The 19,120-nt window shown below is 35.1% G+C and overlaps 3 protein-coding genes across 6 annotated transcripts; 1 reads left to right on the forward strand and 2 right to left on the reverse strand.

The window, feature by feature from the left end:
• Positions 1-563: 563 nt before the first annotated feature.
• LOC149392353 (HXXXD-type acyl-transferase family protein) lies at positions 564-3,964 on the reverse strand. Its single transcript, XM_089618613.1, has 2 exons — positions 3,435-3,964; positions 564-1,521 (listed from the first exon to the last, which is right to left on the reverse strand). Exons 1-2 carry the CDS (start codon positions 3,882-3,884, stop codon positions 598-600), a joined length of 1,374 nt encoding a protein of 457 aa, XP_089474739.1. The 5' UTR covers positions 3,885-3,964; the 3' UTR covers positions 564-597.
• A 6,093-nt stretch (positions 3,965-10,057) lies between these two features.
• LOC149392354 (AP-4 complex subunit mu-like) lies at positions 10,058-13,439 on the reverse strand. Its single transcript, XM_089620944.1, has 13 exons — positions 13,267-13,439; positions 12,856-12,950; positions 12,502-12,705; positions 12,308-12,424; positions 12,080-12,208; positions 11,776-11,902; positions 11,534-11,637; positions 11,332-11,436; positions 11,144-11,238; positions 10,863-10,950; positions 10,584-10,644; positions 10,412-10,485; positions 10,058-10,315 (listed from the first exon to the last, which is right to left on the reverse strand). Exons 1-13 carry the CDS (start codon positions 13,322-13,324, stop codon positions 10,217-10,219), a joined length of 1,356 nt encoding a protein of 451 aa, XP_089477070.1. The 5' UTR covers positions 13,325-13,439; the 3' UTR covers positions 10,058-10,216.
• Positions 13,440-15,005: 1,566 nt separating this feature from the next.
• Positions 15,006-18,081, forward strand: LOC149392355 (mitogen-activated protein kinase homolog NTF3). 4 transcript variants are annotated; one of them, XM_089620945.1, is made up of 3 exons: positions 15,006-15,576; positions 15,971-16,439; positions 17,160-18,081. In XM_089620945.1, the coding sequence occupies exons 2-3, from the start codon at positions 16,017-16,019 to the stop codon at positions 17,841-17,843; spliced, it is 1,107 nt and encodes a 368-aa protein (XP_089477071.1). In that variant the 5' UTR covers positions 15,006-15,576; positions 15,971-16,016; the 3' UTR covers positions 17,844-18,081. The 4 variants fall into 4 exon arrangements, with proteins under 4 accessions (XP_089477071.1, XP_089477072.1, XP_089477073.1 ...); XM_089620946.1 differs by having other exon boundaries at positions 15,982-16,439; XM_089620947.1 differs by having other exon boundaries at positions 15,006-15,419.
• Positions 18,082-19,120: the final 1,039 nt, after the last annotated feature.

Below are 19,120 nucleotides of genomic sequence, written 5' to 3' on the forward strand. Positions count from 1 at the left end.
TCTTTTTTTATAATTAAGTAGGTATTTGACAATCCTTTATTTTTTTCAGTGTAAAATAAAACAACATTTCTAACATTATTTATCAAAGCATTTTGGGCCAACATGCATGCAAGAGAGGAAGTGTCAAAAGGTCCGCAATATATTTCTACATTTCTTTGAAGTTCTAACTAATTATGCTTTGAGTACGAATTTTTTTATTTTTTTTTATGGAAATATTGTCATTAAACTCAAACTCAAACAGGGAAAAAGATAAACTTCTCCGAGCAATGCAATTCGCCGATGAGTTGCAGCTGAAAATATGAAACCCTACATACCTAACGCACATCATGAATCTTATTATAAATTTGCTTTCAGAGCACATGGTCATCACATTATATTCTCAATTGTACCCAAAAAAAAAAAACCAACAAAAAAATTAGAAGATCTCCCATCATTATTACTATATATATATATATAAATATAATATTATTACATTAAGGGGAGATCACATTATTAAAAAAAAAAAAAAAAAAAGGGAGATCACCTCGGTGATGACTGTAGTAACAACGGCACACGAAACAAAATCAATCAAATCACAATATTAGACTAATAAAAAAATTAATTACATTTATTATTATAATTATCTGGTAGACCGTTACGATGTTCACGATCGTCGTCCTCATCCAAACAGCAGTCAACACTGTTCATGTAATACTCAAACTTGTGGACGACGGTCTCGGGAAGAGAAACAAGAACCCTAACGGAGTTAATATCTCCGACGACCGGCAAAAAGAGGCAATAAATATCACATGAGAGCGTTCCCATGTGAAGAGGCTTCCCTCCGCCGAAGTCAACCTCTTCCAAACCCAGCTTGGCCCACTGAGATATGACCAAGCTCCGAGAGAGGTCCGTTTTTACGGTTTTGTCCTCGAGAGCCTCCACGACGGAGCGGACGTACTCGTCTCCGACGGCGGACTTGGCTCTCTGAACGCACGTGACTCCGTGTCGGAGGTTGAGCGACTCCAAATCTCGCACGTGCGACTCGGCGCACCCGAGGACGAAGGCGTTCCCGTAGAAGCCCTTGGGAACTCCCGGGACGAGCCGATCTCTGACGTTGACCGAGAAAAGAAGCTTCACCGGAGAAGAGGAAAAGTCCATTGCGCGGGCCCACGAGCGCCACGTGTGCGCCGCGAGGGCCTCGAAGGCGGTGCACTTGAGGGACGGGGTGATTTGGCTCTTCAGGCGGAGGAGAGAGGCGGGGCCGAAGGTGATGGAGGCGGCTGCCAGCTGGACGTGCTCGGCGGGGCCCGGGTTGGAGGAGAGGTGGGGGTGGTGGTGGGCCCGCCCACGGGCCGAGGGGTCACGGGAGCGGAGGAATTCGCGGCGGTGGATTATTATTGGGCTCGGGGAGAGGGGTGATTGTGATGACGTGGCGTTGAGGTGGGCCCACGCGTGGAGGAATTGGGAGGTTCCGATACCGTCGCATATGCAATGACATATTGCGGTGCAGAGGACCATTCCTCCGCACCGCAGTTTGGTCACCTGGATTAATTAAGTGGCAGAGTCAGAAATTGCAATTAGAAGATAAATTAATTTGGAAATACCGTATAAGTACTTAAAAGGAGGAGTAGGGCTATTTGTGACCCATCAATTTGATTTGGTTTGATTTGATGTGATTAACAAACACTTGAAAATTATTACAAGAGGTGTAGGTTCACTTGAGAGATCAGTTTGAGTTGCAATGATCGTCATGATTATCTTGAATTAGGATAACGTTGATGATAATTATTTTTAAATTAGTTTACGGGTTAGTGATCTTTTACAAATTAACAAAAGAAAAAGAGTTGTGCGTGGCCTTGTTAATTTTGGTGGGGGAGAGTGGCCACCAAAGCCTCTCAAATCATACTTACTAGTTATAACCTTTGCTATTATAAAATATCTTTTGTTTATAAGAGGAAGGTAAGCAGTGAAAGCGAAACAAAAGGAGAAATAAAAAATAAAAATAAAAATCTTAGGTATATATATATATATATATATATATATATTTTTTGGGAAATTAGATCTTAGGTATATATGATTCCATAGTATCTAGCGGTGGCATTATATCTAGCAATAAATCTCCGTTTTTTTTTTTTTTTAACACTTACATCATATATATTTTATCTTTGATATGACATTTTGTTCGAAAATAATAATTATAAACATGAGGACAAAAATGTCATCACCTTATGGTATAAGACGCCAAATTAAATAATATATATCTAAATTTTCGATCAAATGTAATCTTTTGCCAACTTATTAGTTTTGTTTTTATATTTGAAACCTTGAATAAACATATTAGGTATTATAAATATGAAAATAAAACGTGAAAAGACGTATAAAAAACGAGCGACTACCACCAATCATACACAAAACAGCTTCTATTCGAAGAGCTAAAAAGAGATGCCTAATCCCATTTTGCCGCAAATAAATAAAAAAATAAATTCTTAAATGAACTCTAGCAGAAACAAACAAGCAAAGAATATTAATTTGAGCGGAAAAAAAAAACTAGCAAAGAATAAAAAGTGTTCACTTACGTACGTTGTGAATTATGATAACTAAGTTCATCCACATGATTCATTTTTTTCCCCTTTCTTTTCTCGAAAGAAAAAGAAAAAGTTACAGATAAAAAGACGACGATGATCCCACGTAATTACTACGGAGTACCTTGACAAATTAATATAGTAACGGTTTCCTCAATTATTATAGGAGGGCTCCACATAAAAAATGCTCTTAAAAAATTTCTAACATTGTATCTAAATTCATTTCACTTTAGTCAAAATCATATCCTGCACATTTGTCGATCACTATTCACTAATCACTATTGGATTAAAACAGAAATAGTTTTATTTATAAAAATATATTTAGAAAACCAAAAAGGACAAAATAAATAGAAAATTCCAACAAAAACAGTGCACCAATTCGTAGGTCCTCCTAATCGTAACTCGCTGAGTGAGATTCTATGTAGATCAACACACTAAGTGATACGGATAAAAAATAACGGTGAACATGATAGAACAAAGACATATCTTAAAAATAAATAAACAAAGTTCCTTTTTTTGGCATATTAAGAAAGAACAACTCAAATAAATGAAAAAGAAGACAAAGCTAATAACCCGTTTCAGGTGACGTATATACGATGAATATGAGTATGAATAGGCAGTGAGTTTCAGCTTTTTAACCCAAGAAAAAGTATAAAAAAAAATAAAAAATTAATGAATTATTGCTCTTAAAAAATCCCAATAATATTATCACACACACGCTTCAAGTGCTTCCACCTATATTATTTTTATACCATTTTTGGCAACGTCAAATGATATTGGCGCACTATATAGCTAGGCATTATTAATTAACAAAAAAAAAAACAATTAATTTTCTGTATAAAATTTAAAATTAATGATGATGCAACACAGTACCTGAATAACGAGTGGAGGAACATCCAAGAAAGTATGAGCTTCGACTCTATACAAAAGCTTCCTCCAAGACCTGTTTGGCTTGGAAGAGAATTGAAGCAATTCTAGGGCAGTGATGTCCATGAACGCCTCGGCGAATATAGCTCCTTTGGCATTGCAATCGACCTCGAGCTTTCGATTGTCGTCGTCGATGTCCGATATTATTTGTGTCGTTTTTCTGAGCCTGCCGGCTAAGGGATAGTAGTGGACCAGGGCTCGGGAGAGAGAGCGCTTCAAGGCCTCGGAGGCTATGGAGGTTTGGAATATGTAGAGGTATTTGATCGAGAATCTCAGGAACTTTTGGTCGTCCAGGTTTGAGAGGTATAGAGAGTGCTTCGGGGTCGCCGAGTTTGGGACCACCAAACTCGCCGGGTTTGTGTACACACAATCTGGGAGCTCTGGAGATTCTAACATCTTGATGTGTCTGTGTGTGTGTGTGATAGAGAGAGAGAGAGAGAGAGAGAGAGAGAGAGATGGCTGAGATTGAAAGCTACAAGGGAACGGGAGAGATATAGAGAGAGTGTGGAAGTGGGAAAGAAAGAAATTAAAAAAACAATATCTTTGGTTGGATATGACGATAGTACGATGAGATTCTTTCTTTTTATTTTTTAATTACAAGAAATGAATTATAGAAGAGGACTTGTTTGTCTATTTGGCTTAATATTTGTCCACCACCAAAAAAATAAAAATAAAAAATAACATCATCGTTATATATATATGATGGTATGATTCATAATAGTAGGGTGAAGTAGCTAAATAGCTAATTTAAAGTTGTGAATTTGTAAAATAGTTAAGGTTTGTCTTAATTTAGTGAAATAGCTAAAATCTGCAGTGATTTGGTTTCAAAAATTTTTTTGACACAAAGATTAATTTTTTTTAAAGTGATAAATTGCTTATAATAATCGTCAAAAATTTTAATCTTGACTGTAAAAAAATTTTGAAAACGTAAATTTAACTATTTTACTAAAAAGTTGAAACTTTTACTATTTTGCTAATCAATAAGTTTCAAATAGCTATTTTGTATATGTAATTAGAACAAATTAACCTCATGTTTAAATTACATTTGCCAAATAAGATAAAATAAAATAAAAAAAGTTTTGCCTAAAAAATTATCACACAAACATCTACTTTGAAGCAAAGATCAAGGCAGGACCTTTAGTCCCCTTATATATATATATATATATATATATATGGTGAATATCCACACGTTGTTGTTGCTTTGTAAAGCAAGATACTAATAATTATGATAATTATATATGAAATTATTTGGTAAAATTAAATATTATAAATGTTAAATGTGAATTGGAGCAACTCCCACACCAAATATATCATTTCCCGATGGTCTAAGGACAGCAGACAAAACTTAAGGAAGCAAAAATGAGCATTTCTTAATAAAGAATATTTTTTCCTCTTCTTCGGTGATGGTGAGCAAAAACTCAGGGACCGCAGACAATATTTTATCAAAATGATTAGAAGTTTTTCTAATTAATTTTCTTAACAAAGAATTGACATTTTTTTTTTGTACAAAATGTTGTTTTTGTCTTGTACTATGGAGAAGAAAAATATGTGATAATTTATTTTAGAGTTTTATTGATTTTGGCTATAAGCAAGTTTAAAGAACCTTGGTCGATCGGATGTTTAGTTTTCTCTTCCGTATTTGGATTATGATGTATGAATAGAACTAATTTCAGTGAAACATCTGATTGGAATTTCTTATCAACAGAAAAAGCATCATGGTCAAACTCGTTGCCCCAACGCAATCCTCAAATTGATATCCAAAATATATTATAAATTGTATTATGATACTTACACATTTCAAACCGTAGTTTTTTTTAGAGAGTTTAACTCTATTTGTAATTGTTATATATATATATATGTATATACAGGACGAAGTCAGCATTTCACTTTAAGGGGGCTAATTTGTAAAAAAAAATTCAGGGGAGCTAATTTGTAAATTTTGAGGATAAAAAATTGTAAAAATAAAATAAAAAATGGGTAAAAAATGCAAAAAAAAATTTTTATAGCCCCCCTCATTGTAACGTGGCTTCGTGCCTGTGTGTATATATATATATAACTTCCACTTTTCACTAATATTTTATTTTATTTTTACACCATAACATATTGATTTTTTAAAAAAAAACATATTAGGCCATTTTTATTACTAATTAGGCTAATATGAGATCAATAAGATCGTCTGTTTTTTATTTAGTAGTTCAAAATTCAAATTATAGCACACTTGCACGAGAGTTTGTAAAAGCCACCGTAATTCGTACGCAAGATATATACGCAAGAAGAATCTTTTCTTATCTATACAAACGGTGAATATTTCTTGAGCTTACCCGTTCCGCCCAAGAAAGAAGGCGATGATGTTAACGGAGAGAAAAAAAAACCTCACCAGAATATGGTTGTCTAAGTGATCAGTTAGACATTCATATATATCTAGTAGACTAATATATATATATATATATATATATATATATATATATATATATATATATATATATTTGACGGTTGTCTAAGTAATTAGTTGGACATTCATATACTTGTGACTTATTTTAGCACGGCGAGATTCCTCTATCTTTTAACTATATTTATTCTGATACAATTACAAGCTTAATATGTTTATAATTTAAAAAATAATCATTAAAATACTAATCTACTATATGATAAATATTAATCATACCTCTTGATCTTAGCCAATTGTTTAAGAAAAAAAGTGTGAGTCTAATTATTTCATTATATACTAACGTTGCTTTCTCACATTATATACCAACATCAATTTGGGATTTCTAGTAAAAAATAAGTTTTGTAAATGTTAATGGGGACGAGTATCAGATAACCAAATACAATATGATAATTATGTTGTCCTTATCCTAACCTCTTTAAATTATAATGAGTATAACTCGTTTACCTAATTAAAGTGGGGCTATCGACATATTTAAATAGAGTGTCTACTCTGGCCATTAAACAGATCACATGTAAAATTGCAATTCATCAATTTAACTGTCTCCCTTGTGCGCTTTAAGGTTTTTCAATAAAGAAGTTGCCACATCCCAGCAAAAGATAATAATACTAAAGTCGTGACTTTAATGAAGGACTTTTATTTCCCCACATATTAACATTGTTTATCTCTTCTTATTTAAGGCCGAATATTTTGATTTTTGAACAAGCTATTGTTCTTCACCATGTGTCCAACTATGCGATGATACCGAAGATTGAAAGCCCAAGTCTTAATTTTTGTTTTTTTGTTTTTTGTTTTTTTGTAGAGAACGCACGTCGGTTAGGGTTCGAGAGAGAGAGCATTCATTTTTAACAACTATACTTATATCACATAAAGAACATTCTTATAAAGTAAATTTTGATTGAAATCCAGACTCTTGTATAGTTGTATACTTGTATTATACGATTATTCTACAATAAAGGAATAAGCATGATCTTTAGTCAAGATACTTGGCTGATTTGACAGTTTTCATTATAAAAGAAACTAGTAATTTGTTTATTTACTAGTAGTTAAAAGCTGTAATATTTCGAGCTTTAAAGCTGTAATAATTTTTTTACTAGCTCTTAGGACCAAAAGTGTTCAGCATATCATTCTTCAAAAGGAAAAAAATAATAATCTGAAGCCATGTATCCAACTTTACAAGATAAAAATCTACGTGGTAATGTAAAATCGTTATATTTTTAACAAATTAAGGGACACATTTTTTTCTATTCCGGCTAATTTATGAGGGTCAATTTTACGACTTTATTTTTCTCACCCCGAAAATCAGGGTCAATTTATCAGGGCAAACTTAAACCATCGAAATAAAAAATAAAAAAGTGCGACGAATTAACCATTCTTGTGACATTGGTGGATTCCCCGGATTAGAAAGCTTTAACAATTCATATAGATTTGCAATCTCTCAGTTGTAAAAATTGATTTCACGTTCCGCCTCAGAAGTCAGAACCAGAGCTACAATCTTAATACAACAATGCGATAATAGCGTTTTTTGATATTTAAACACTGAACATATACATGCTCATTTTTATGAGAAAATAATTTAATAAAACAAAAAGATCATCATTATTGAAATATCATGAGTGAAATTATGCTACAACTTGCGAAAAGTAAAAACTAGGCAAAATATGTTTGTACTTTTTGCATGGACAAAAATGATTATAATGTGTAATTGTTCTCGGTGAAGTGCTAAAAGCATCTCACTTGAAAATGCAGTGTTTCCGGACCAGAATTATAACAATTCCAAACGACTTAAGGCAAAATGAATCAAATATATCATTATAATAAATGTCCATTAGAAAAATAGAGAGCTTAAACGTTGACATTGCTAAATAGCTAACGTTTGATAAATCTTAGGTAAATAATCACTTCCAGATGTAAATCTTAAGTAAATAGTCACTTTCATATACTAAACGTCGACTATTTACCTAAAATTTAGTGGTATTTGCATCTTATGTCACAAATTGGCAATCCAATTGCAAATAAGTCACACGCAAAAATTTTAGAAAGTTTTAGCGAAAAATGAAGTGATTTTTAATGAGGTATTGTAAAAATTCAGAAGACATGGAGTAACTAATAAAAAGATTAAATGATGAGAGAGAGTAATTTGAAATTTGCACATATGACACGAATGTAAATACGTGACACAAATGCAATTTTGACAACTTTGTGACACAAATGCAAAAACCCGACGAATTTGTGACATTGACGCAAATTTCCCTAAAATTTACGTCTGAAAGTGACTGTTTACTTAATATTTATCAAAAGTTGACTATTTAGCAATATCAAACATTTAAATTGACTATTTTTCTAATTTTATGTTATAATAATAAAACAAACAACTCTCAGTATAGTTTTAACCCTTTTTTTCATCTGATATGTGCCTAGGCAACATTATCAATATTTGGTGTAGCTTATAGGTATTGCTAAATAACCATGTCCGATTCAATGGTTTTTTTTAAGTGGCACCATTTCTGATTAGGGCAACAAACTATAAATTTACCATATAACACTTTATCATTGAGGTGGTCATTTTAACCTGATAAAACTAATCGGTCGATTAATTTACATTTTAACCGTTTATTATAGTTAAAACTAAGAGCGATTAATTTTACCAAAAAAAATAGTCAAATAAGCCACTGAAAGTCTAAGAATTGTTAAATAGCCAACATTTTGTAAGTTTTTTTGTAAATAGCCACCTCAACTTATTTACGGCACTCAAAAAGACAAAAACACCGAAAAACATTCCCCGCCTATTTTGAGTTTTTTTTTTTTAAAAAAAAAAAAAATCTTTTTGAGTTCCGTAAATAGTTGTTGAGGTAGCTACTTACAGAAAATTTACAAAAGATCGACTATTATACAAAACACTATAAGTCAAATTGCTATATAGCTAAAAGACCCTAATTTTAACCGGTTATTTCATGATTAACCAAAGTTAACCAACCACCAAGATTTTTTTTTTTTGTTAACTAATGATTGATTAGTTTATCGCTCTAAAAATTACTTTTAACGGTTAAATCTTGACCATTTTGATCAATTAACCCATCTAAAATAGTTAAAGGTTAAACATTTTGCCCACCTACTTATCATATCTGGTAATGCACTGTCCGTGACAAGTTATAGCTCATGGGCTAGATGAAGGCTTTTTCTTTCTTATTTTCCTCCTGATTATTATGAATTTACGGGGCGATTAACAATTAAATATCACATCACACCTATTGTTTTCATTAGGCTAATGATATATTGCTGATGATAAATTACATTATCAGCTACCAGTATGTAATCTGGGTGATCCCCAGAGTTGTGTCAATTGGTAAAAACTCAAAATAGGATACAGTTATTTTCACAGAATTTAGCTAGGACAAGTTATATCTACACTTGACACGTATACAATATTCGTTTTGTACCATAGCAAAGTTCTTAAAGTTTCACAAATTTTGGCGACAAAAAACAAAAAGGTTAATAAAGGAAAAGTTATAAAGCTTCTCGCCAACTAAAAGATTTGAGCATCCCATCTCTCTAAACGATACTTGAAATAAAATACATTTCAATTCTTTGGCCGGTGATGAATCGAATTAGAATTAATTCAAGATTACGCTTTTGCTATATATAATCAAAAGTACCAGTCAGCTTTAGATGATCTGCAAACATATTACCGCAATATTCCATTTCTTAGATCTAAAGTGTCCGTTGAATTGTCTTCTTTTCAACTCAAATCTTTATAATTTTTTTGTTGAATATGATTGGACACAGATTCTTGTTGTCGAATGCAATTAGTCAAAATAAATCAATATAATATTGATTCTTTTCTCTTCAAGGATAATCAAGAATTAGAATAGAGCCCAAAACTTTATTCTTTTCAGTAGTAACTAGTCTAAATTGATAAGATATCTCTACCTAATTCAGTATTCCCAATTTATTTTTTCCCCAACGGGAGTGGCTTCTGAAATCCAACAGTTTTAGAAGTTGCCAAGAGATAAATAATCATTCAAAGTTTCTTCGCTTTAAACTTATTTAACTTGGGGATTTATAGAAATAGAATCTAATTCTTCTCAACCCACCTACAGCAAAGTTCAGAAGTCGTATAGCGTAAACATCCACTTCTAATTACTGTTTATGCCAAAACTTAATTTATGTCATTAGTAAGGACTCTCGCCAATAGTTTACTTTAATACACTAATATAAAGCATATATTTTAAGGTACAGAGAACACAAAACAGACATGAAAAAAAAGCGGAGAGGAGAGGAATTATAATCGGACGACGTACGAATTAGCTTGTGTGACATACCTCACCCAACGATATGGATTGTCACTCTTTGTCTTCTTCACTATCTGCAAGTACTTTACCTGCATGAAAAATTTGTTGAGCCATAATGAACCAGCAAATATTTTCTCATATTTTCATGAGCGAGTCGTGAAACTAAGTCGACTTAGATCGCTTACCTGAAGTCTAGAGGCATTGTACATCGGTATGGTAAAGGTCATGCTAACAGGTCCGGCTTCCTTCGTGATATTCCCTAAATTGGAAATATGTGTATACAAAATACGCCTTAATTGCATCCAAATTGATTAGCTGTAAATGTTAATAGGAGAACACGCACTTATATTATATTACCATGTGATTCGTGTGAGAATGTCAGTCTCGCACGTAGTGTGTGTTCAGATCCACCGACAATCTGCAGCGAAATGCGCATTTCAGTGACTTGAAAAAAAATGCATGCAAAAATATATATATATATATAGACAAGCTCGAGAGAGTTATTTTTGCAGACATAACCAAATTGCATTCAAGAATAACCACAGAACATGAAATCCCCAAAATGGAATAAGATAAGAAAGAAAGAGTAAAAAAAAAATAAAAAATCAAGAAACAGAACGATAAACAAAGTCTTGCCTTCTTTAAACCCCATTCCAGAAGCTTATTTCCTTCTTTAAAATCAGTTGTGTTTCCGACAGCTCCGGGTTCCAACTCAAAACTTACCCTTAAATAGTTAACAAAGCATAGTTAGTACTTCGTACCGAGTAATGAAGAAGACATTTAGAAGGTTGATTATGTTTCTGACACATTCAAGATAATTAAATTAATCAATTGAACCCTAATTTGCAACGTGGACGTACATCGCGTATTTAAAATATCGTTTGGTGGTTACACAATTCGAAACAAATAAGACTTACCGACTTGTATAGGTTGGCAGTGGCATCTGCACAAGAACTGTATTTGCAGCGACGCTTGAAGGGAATTCAGCACGCACTTTAATTATCACTTCAGCCTATATTAAACCAACAAGCTATTACCAATCACAATAATAATAAATGGAATAGAGAAGTTTCAATTTTACCACAAGGAAATAGTTACTAGTTACCTTCAAGGATATTGCTTCCTCAATGAGGGCGGTAACACGAAAGGGAGGTTTGAATTCCTGAGTTATTCGGTAATTCATGACGGAAAATTCACCATCTGGTGGAATCTGTAAACATGAGCATGACATTAAGATTTTTTTTTTTTTTTTTTTGGCTGAGAACTCGCATTTCTTCCGTATTTTCATAATCTCAGTCGGAACTCACCAAGGTCAGTGTCCTGTCAATGTCCAAACTGTCAAGACGTACAGATTCGTGGAAATTACAGTCATCCAGAACAACAGCACTGGCTCCAAATGAACTACTATAATCTGTAGTGAAGAACGGTGTAGTAGGAGTGAGACGCCAACAAACTTTAGTAAATATGTGATGATTAAAATAATCGAAACATCATATAAGATAGTAACATGAAAAACTTTAAAGTTCTAACACAACCCGCAAAGGATTACCATTGATTGGCCTGCCACCATGTCCTATGCTCAAATCCTCGTTAAGAGCAACCCGGATTTCTGGATTCCCCGTCAGATAACTCTTCATTTGAATTGTTCCATCGATCTCAGAAGTGAGAATGTAGCCCTGCATAATCAAACTCTTTGGTTGGTTAGTAACTTGAATATATCAAAAGCTTAACATGTTCTTTCCAATAATTAAACATATCCACTCTTGACCCCAAATATCCTATATATCTGAAACACAATGCAAAGGAAAAAATAACCAAAGACGAAATCGCTTGCCTAACGTACTACTACTTACACTGGAACTGAATGTCACACTTATTTTCTCAATCACGTCAACAAAAATTTCTTCTCTCTTCCTACCCCCAGGCTCGTTTGCCACGACAGACTTTGTAACAGCTGTACCTGGCATTCTTTTGCTCCTTTGCTGCAGCCAGTCACATTACGACAAGTCATCAAAACAAACTAAATCATCAACAAAATAGTCCAAGTCTCTTTCCAATACAACATGTCACAGAGAAATTACCATAAAAATGGCAGCGGGACCGAGAGTAGGCAGACGAGCTGCATCAACCAGAATTGGCTCATTGAAGACATACGACTTCAAGACCTCGGTTGAAGTGCTTTGCACACAGCCGAAATCCTAACGGAACAAAAATAGCCAGCTACACAATTATTACTCTATACAGTTGAAATATCCGACCTGAGGGGTTTACTTACAATGACTTCGTCGAGCAACTCGTACACGAGCACGAAGTTTTTACGCAGCGAATCTTCATTGAGAACGCCGAGATAGTCTTTGATGACGCGGGCGATTCTTTGCAAAAGCTCCAACACAAGAGAAGGCGACACGTTCAGTCTGGTCGTAGCGACAAACAACAATCCGGCAACTTTCACGTGGAAGTAATTCACACCATCCACATTCTACATGAAAAAAGTTAAAAAGAAACACCGTCAATAAAATGTCCGTCAAGATGTTAGCAATTCTCAAAATAGGGGGTTTCTTTTAAAAAAAAAATTTAAAATTTTTGTCCGGATTTTAAGAACGCTTTACATTGGTAATGAAATACCTACAAAAACAGGAGGCGCGTCTCCTTCTCCATCTTCCTTCCAGAACTTCACCTTCCGGAAGAACACCTCTGCGCTTCCCTTCGGAACTTCTCCGCGATCTGCGACACAAATTCAGTATGTATTAGGCAAATACACATATCGACTTTCAAATCGGGCGATCCTGAACAGAATCCAGAAAATCGAAGTTTTAGGTCAAAATTTCCGTCTCTGTACACTGAAAAACTGTGGAAGTTCCGTTATTCTGCCATCAAAGCAGTTCGATCCAGCGGTTTAGCAATCTATTCTACAGAAAACTACACGCCATAGTCGAAGAATCGGAAAGAAATACAATGCAACGAAACGCGAAATCGAAGAACAAAAATGGCAAGTGTGTGGAGAGTTTTGAGCGCAGAGAGATGAATTTTAGGGGCTTACAATCGCGGAAGACGATATTGTCGCCTCTCTGAGAAAGCACGAAGAACTGAGATATCATGGCGTGAGATCGAGAGCTCCGGCGAGCTTTCCTTTGGTGACTATGTTGCGATGGAAACGATTCATCGACGGTCTGTTGTGACAGAGACCAAGATACAAGTGACCTCACCTACCTTCGCCGCCACGTTTTCCAGGAGGGTCACCAGGAGAACACGTGGCTCTCAACGCCGTATTCCCCATTTTGCCCTTTTCGTAATTATGTCGTTTCCGTTAACGACATGTCCTCTTTTCTTTTTGAAATGTCGTTTTCGTGATAATGTCGTTTTCGTAATTATGGCGTTCCATTCACAAGTTTAGATTTTAGATCAAATTTAAACATCATTCCACTCACGAATCACGATTTCATTCATACGTTTTGTTTTTTTCGAACTTTTCATTCATATGTTAAATTGTTAATGAGTAATGACGATGATCCAATAGGTCACTTTGGAAGAAAAATAACGAAGGTAAGAAGAAAAAGTACCATAATGTCATTTTCTCTTGAAAATTACTTGTCCGTTTGCATGAAATATATGATTTTAACGTCTCACAACAAAACCCTTTCGTTTTCCCATGGAAAAAAGTCACTCCACCTCAACCTCAAGTACTGTTAATGGGTATTTTCTTTTTAAGTCTCTACCTTTAATCCAATGCAAGCGTGATTTTATACCAACACTATGAACTGGTTTCTGCTTTTTCAAATAGTACCATCTTATTTTAATCTAAAGATGGTGAAAGAAATAAACGTGTAAACTTTTCAGGGCAATGATGTGAAACCTAAAAAACAAACGATTCTTTTCTTGAAAGGCTTGTATACTTCTCATTGTTATTTATTTATTTCTGTTTACATAATTAATTAAGAAATCTAGTGGAAGTGTGTGTATATTACATATATACATCGACTCACCTTGAATAGAATACTCACCTTATTAAATACACATTATGAAAAAATAAACGTGTATGCTATGCACTCGTAGATTGACAACAAATAATGTGGGAAAAAAAATTAGATCACCTAAATTTTAGACTCCAAATATAGATATGTAGAAGTCACAGAGAAACAGACATGCTAGTTAGTCAGTGAGTCACCTCAGATTTTGCATTATATTTTGAATCTTCTTTCACGCCAACGAAGAATATTCCACTCTTATTCCATCCAAGATATTTCTTCAAAACACAAGCTAATCATTTTCGGCGTCAAAACGGCGTCGCTTTCGCCGCTTTTTGCATGCCATGTGGGTCCCGCTCTCCCTTTGATAGAAAACCAAGCAATCTATTTTACGTGAATTTGTAGAGGACCCTATATTATGCTTATAAATGCAGTTTAGTCCCTAAACTCGAGTTCTTTTGTTTTGTCAGTTTAGTCATTGAATCATAAATTAAAAAACAGACACAAATATTCTCATAAATGCTCACGTGCTGAGCAAACTCCAGACTGTTATTTTTTTTTCTAAGAAACAAACTTTTTTAATTGTTAGGTTTAAATTGAAAAAAAAAATTAAAGATTAAATTGACCGAAATTTGCATTTAGGGACAGAACTACACCTAAACACGTAATTTAAGGACCTTGGCTACCATTTTTGCAAATATTTTATCATTGTTTGGTGACGTTCCGTTACAAAAAAAATCCATGAGATCAATTAATTGATTGAATAGAAAATGAATTTAACAAGGGAAATAAAATAAAATAGGACGATATAATATAATATAATTCCAAGAAAGTAAGAGAGTATTGGGGTTTTGCTCTGATGGCGACGAGATAACGAATCTTATTAGGCCCTTCTACATACAGACTCCTCTGTCGTCAAAGTTCTCTATTTTTCTACCAAACTCACTGATCCTAAGGTTTTCGTACTTCGAGAAGTCGAAGATAGATCGATCGCTCCTCTGTAACGATTCTGTTATTGGCGCGAACTTCGAACTTAGCTCTGCTTGTTTGTTTGTTCGTCTGATGATTCGGAGCCAATTTGTGTTCGTCGAAGATTTGAGCTCCGGTGGTCGACTTGGGGTTTCGATGGATTTGTTTGAGGGTTATTGGAGGAACCTAAAGCTTCTTTGACACTCGTGACCGAGGATTGTGATGAGTTTTGATCCAGGATAAGGAATAAGAGCGAAAGGTTAGTGTTTTTCTCAGCTGCGCTTGACTTTTGTTTTCCATTTCCTTTTTTTGGGATATCAATTTCGCGGGAAAATTGAGGTTCGAGGTCGAATCTGGTCTTTCTTAACGGAATTCGGAAGATCGGACTCAGAAAGTTGGTTCTTATTCTTTATAAGGTAATTTTCTATCACTTACTAAAAAAAATAAAAAATTCAGTTCACACACAAAAAAAGAAAGTATTTTTAGATCCTGTTCTATTTTCTTTCTCTGGGTTTTTCACATCGAAACTATTACCGAATAAATGGGGGATTTAGCTTATTAACGTTCAATAGATTTACTTTAGTTGTACGCTCTTAAAAGTTTCAATCTTTTTTTTTATTACTATTAAAGTTTCAATCTTTAATCAATAGCTTAAACACTAGACTTAACACGATGACATTTTCTGAAATGAACTTTTTTCGTAAAAGGCATTTATCTAAATCTCCCCGAATAAAGAGGACCCGAATCGCGCTCTGTAGTTGATCCCCAAAGCTTGAGTCTTGAGTCTGAGACTTTGATTGAATTGGCTAGTGATTCAACAGAGAGATTCTTCAGTGACTGTTGAAGAAAAAAAGAAATGGCGACTCAAGTCGAACCCCCGAACGGGGTTAGAGCCGCGGGAAAGCACTACTACTCGATGTGGCAGACTCTGTTCGAGATCGACACGAAGTACGTGCCGATAAAGCCGATCGGGCGAGGCGCGTACGGGATCGTGTGCTCGTCGGTGAACCGAGAGACGAACGAGAAGGTGGCGATCAAGAAGATCCACAACGTGTTCGAGAACCGGATCGACGCCCTCAGAACTCTCCGGGAGCTGAAGCTGCTCCGACACCTTCGGCACGAGAACGTGATTGCCCTCAAAGACGTCATGGTTCCGACCCACATGACCAGCTTCAAAGACGTTTACCTCGTCTACGAGCTCATGGATACCGATCTTCACCAGATCATCAAGTCTTCTCAGTCCCTCAGCAACGATCACTGCCAGTATTTCCTCTTTCAGGTTCGCCTACTATGTTTTTTTCCCCTATGATTTAAGCCGTAAGAACTTGCGCGTTTCAAGATAGTTACAAACTTTTCGAGAGGCGTGTTCTCTCCTTAAAAAAGTCCCGATTTTCGCCCAAAATCCACCTATCTTTCCTACTTTACTGCTCAGTATTTATAGTCTATATTTGATAACAGTAATACCCCTAGGTTCTCTAACAGTTGTATTGTTTAAAGGGTTAGATCCTTAATTGTAAGTAAATAGCCATGCATTTTTTATTAACATGGCCGAATTTACGTAAATAACCCAAATTTACCTCACACTTAAAAGGGTTATATATGGAATGCTCAAATTGTCCACATGATGACACTTCATCCTAATGGTTATTTACCTAAAGTCAACGAAATGTTAGCGCGCTATTTAGCAAGTCACAAACTTTACAAATTCCTCGACTTTTTTGTTTTTTTTTTTTTTGTTTCTTAACATCCGGTGAGTTCCTTTACCGGGTTTGGTGTTTTCATGACAGAAAAAACAATAAAAAAAAAGGTATCTCTAATCATTCCAATGTTAGGTATCACTTCTCATTGAGCCATGAAGTTCTTGTGAATACCATTTATGGCTTGTTCCAAGAGAACTTTTTTCTGAGCAAGACAAACCATTTCAAGCATTTCGAATGAACGCTTGAATGCATTGTTTCTTGTGTTGCAAGTCATTAATATCTCAATCGTGTACGTGCAGTTGCTTCGTGGCCTCAGGTATCTCCACTCGGCGAACATCCTCCACCGGGACTTGAAGCCCGGGAACCTGTTAATCAACGCGAACTGCGACCTGAAGATATGCGATTTCGGGTTGGCCCGAACGAGCAACGCAAAAGGCCAATTCATGACCGAGTACGTGGTGACTCGGTGGTACCGGGCCCCGGAGCTCCTCCTCTGCTGCGACAACTACGGGACCTCCATCGACGTCTGGTCCGTGGGCTGTATCTTCGCCGAGCTTCTGGGCCGGAAGCCGATCTTCCCCGGCTCGGAGTGCCTCAACCAGCTCAAGCTCATCATCAACATCCTCGGGAGCGAGAGGCAAGAGGATCTCGAGTTCATCGACAACCCAAAAGCCAAGAAGTTCATCAAGTCGCTCCCGTACTCTCCCGGGACGCCTCTCGCGCGCCTCTACCCGAACGCTCATCCTCTGGCCATCGATCTCCTCGGGAAGATGCTCGTTTTCGACCCCTCCAAGAGGATCAGCGTCACCGAGGCGCTCCAACACCCTTTCATGTCGCCGCTGTACGATCCCAACTCGAACCCTCTCGCCCAAGTCCCCATCGATCTCGACATCGACGAGGATTTGAGGGAAGATATGATAAGGGAAATGATGTGGGATGAGATGATGCATTACCATCCCGAAACTGTGACAGGCTCTAATTAAAACATAGACGTACCCGTACCCGAGGTTTGTTCTTGATTTTTGTTTTTTTTTTCTCCTTTCAAGGGCCATAGTTAGGCTTTTGGGACCAGACTAGACTCTCTGCTTTGAATAAGTTTATCTTTTCTTTTCTCCATAATCTGAAAAGTGGGCTATGCTGTTTGTTTATGATTTAGCCCCTTGTATTTTGCTCTTTTAAATTAAACTACTGCTAATGAGCTTAAGCCTTCGGTTTCCTTTTTTTTTTTTTCATGTACTTGTCTTTGTTCAAGGTGTATATATAATGGCTATGTTGTATTGTATCTCTATGAAAACATGTTTCAGTTCTTGTAAATTATAACTATTATTATGACAGAAACCAATATCATAATGGCGCACAAAAATCTTGGCTTTTGAATTCTTTATTCCCTTTCTTGTATGACTTGCTCTTGTTCGAGGGTTTATCATCCATGTAAGGCTGTCCCAAGTCTCAATGGAGTTTTTTTTTAGCTGACTCTCACTTTCTGCTGGGCTTTGACAGCTAAAATCCAATAGGCTTGTTGGCCTGCATATAGAGTTGGTTAACTTGTGAGCCCACATGGCGTTATGATCCTTCAATTAAACGGAAATGGAAATGGAAAGGGATAGGGAATACCAAGATAATGACCATATATATTAATTTTATTTTATTTCAAATTTATGATCAAGTTTTGTGGAATTACGTTTTTAATTCTACACCAGGGATATTCATTCGTTAAATTTTGCATTTTAAATTACTGTTTACATACATCATAGAAAAATTACAAAACTACCGTATTTATTAAGATCCAGAAGTTTATTAATAAAAACATGTTAATAATCTTTAAAAAAAAAAAAAAAAAAAAAACTAGGATTTGTTGACATCCATAAATTTTTTAGAAACATGTCAACAAATTCTCAAATTCTTTGAAAATTTAACTATGAATTGACTGACAAACATGCTATTAAAGTTTCAAAGAAATTTTCATATTCTTATTGACATCTATGAAATTATAGACAAACATGTTAGTAAATCTTCAAACACGAAAACATTTCGGATAAAAAAAAAGTTATAAAAAAACCCGGAATCATACTTTTAGCTTCAAATACCACTTGATTTTGTATGGAAAAAAAAAACATATATTTAATGTAAAGCCCTAAACCCTAAACATAACAAACAAAATAAAGAATGAAGAACTTCTTTTTGATAAAAATAAATAAAAAAAATAAAGAATGAAGAACAAATAAATATGAAGAGTGGTAGCTAGTTTAGTCCAGTGGTA

This window comes from Urtica dioica, chromosome 7 (genome assembly GCF_054948205.1).
Source record: "Urtica dioica subsp. dioica isolate 48M chromosome 7, U.dioica_male_clone48M_v1_H2, whole genome shotgun sequence".
NCBI classification, from domain to species: domain Eukaryota; kingdom Viridiplantae; phylum Streptophyta; class Magnoliopsida; order Rosales; family Urticaceae; genus Urtica; species Urtica dioica.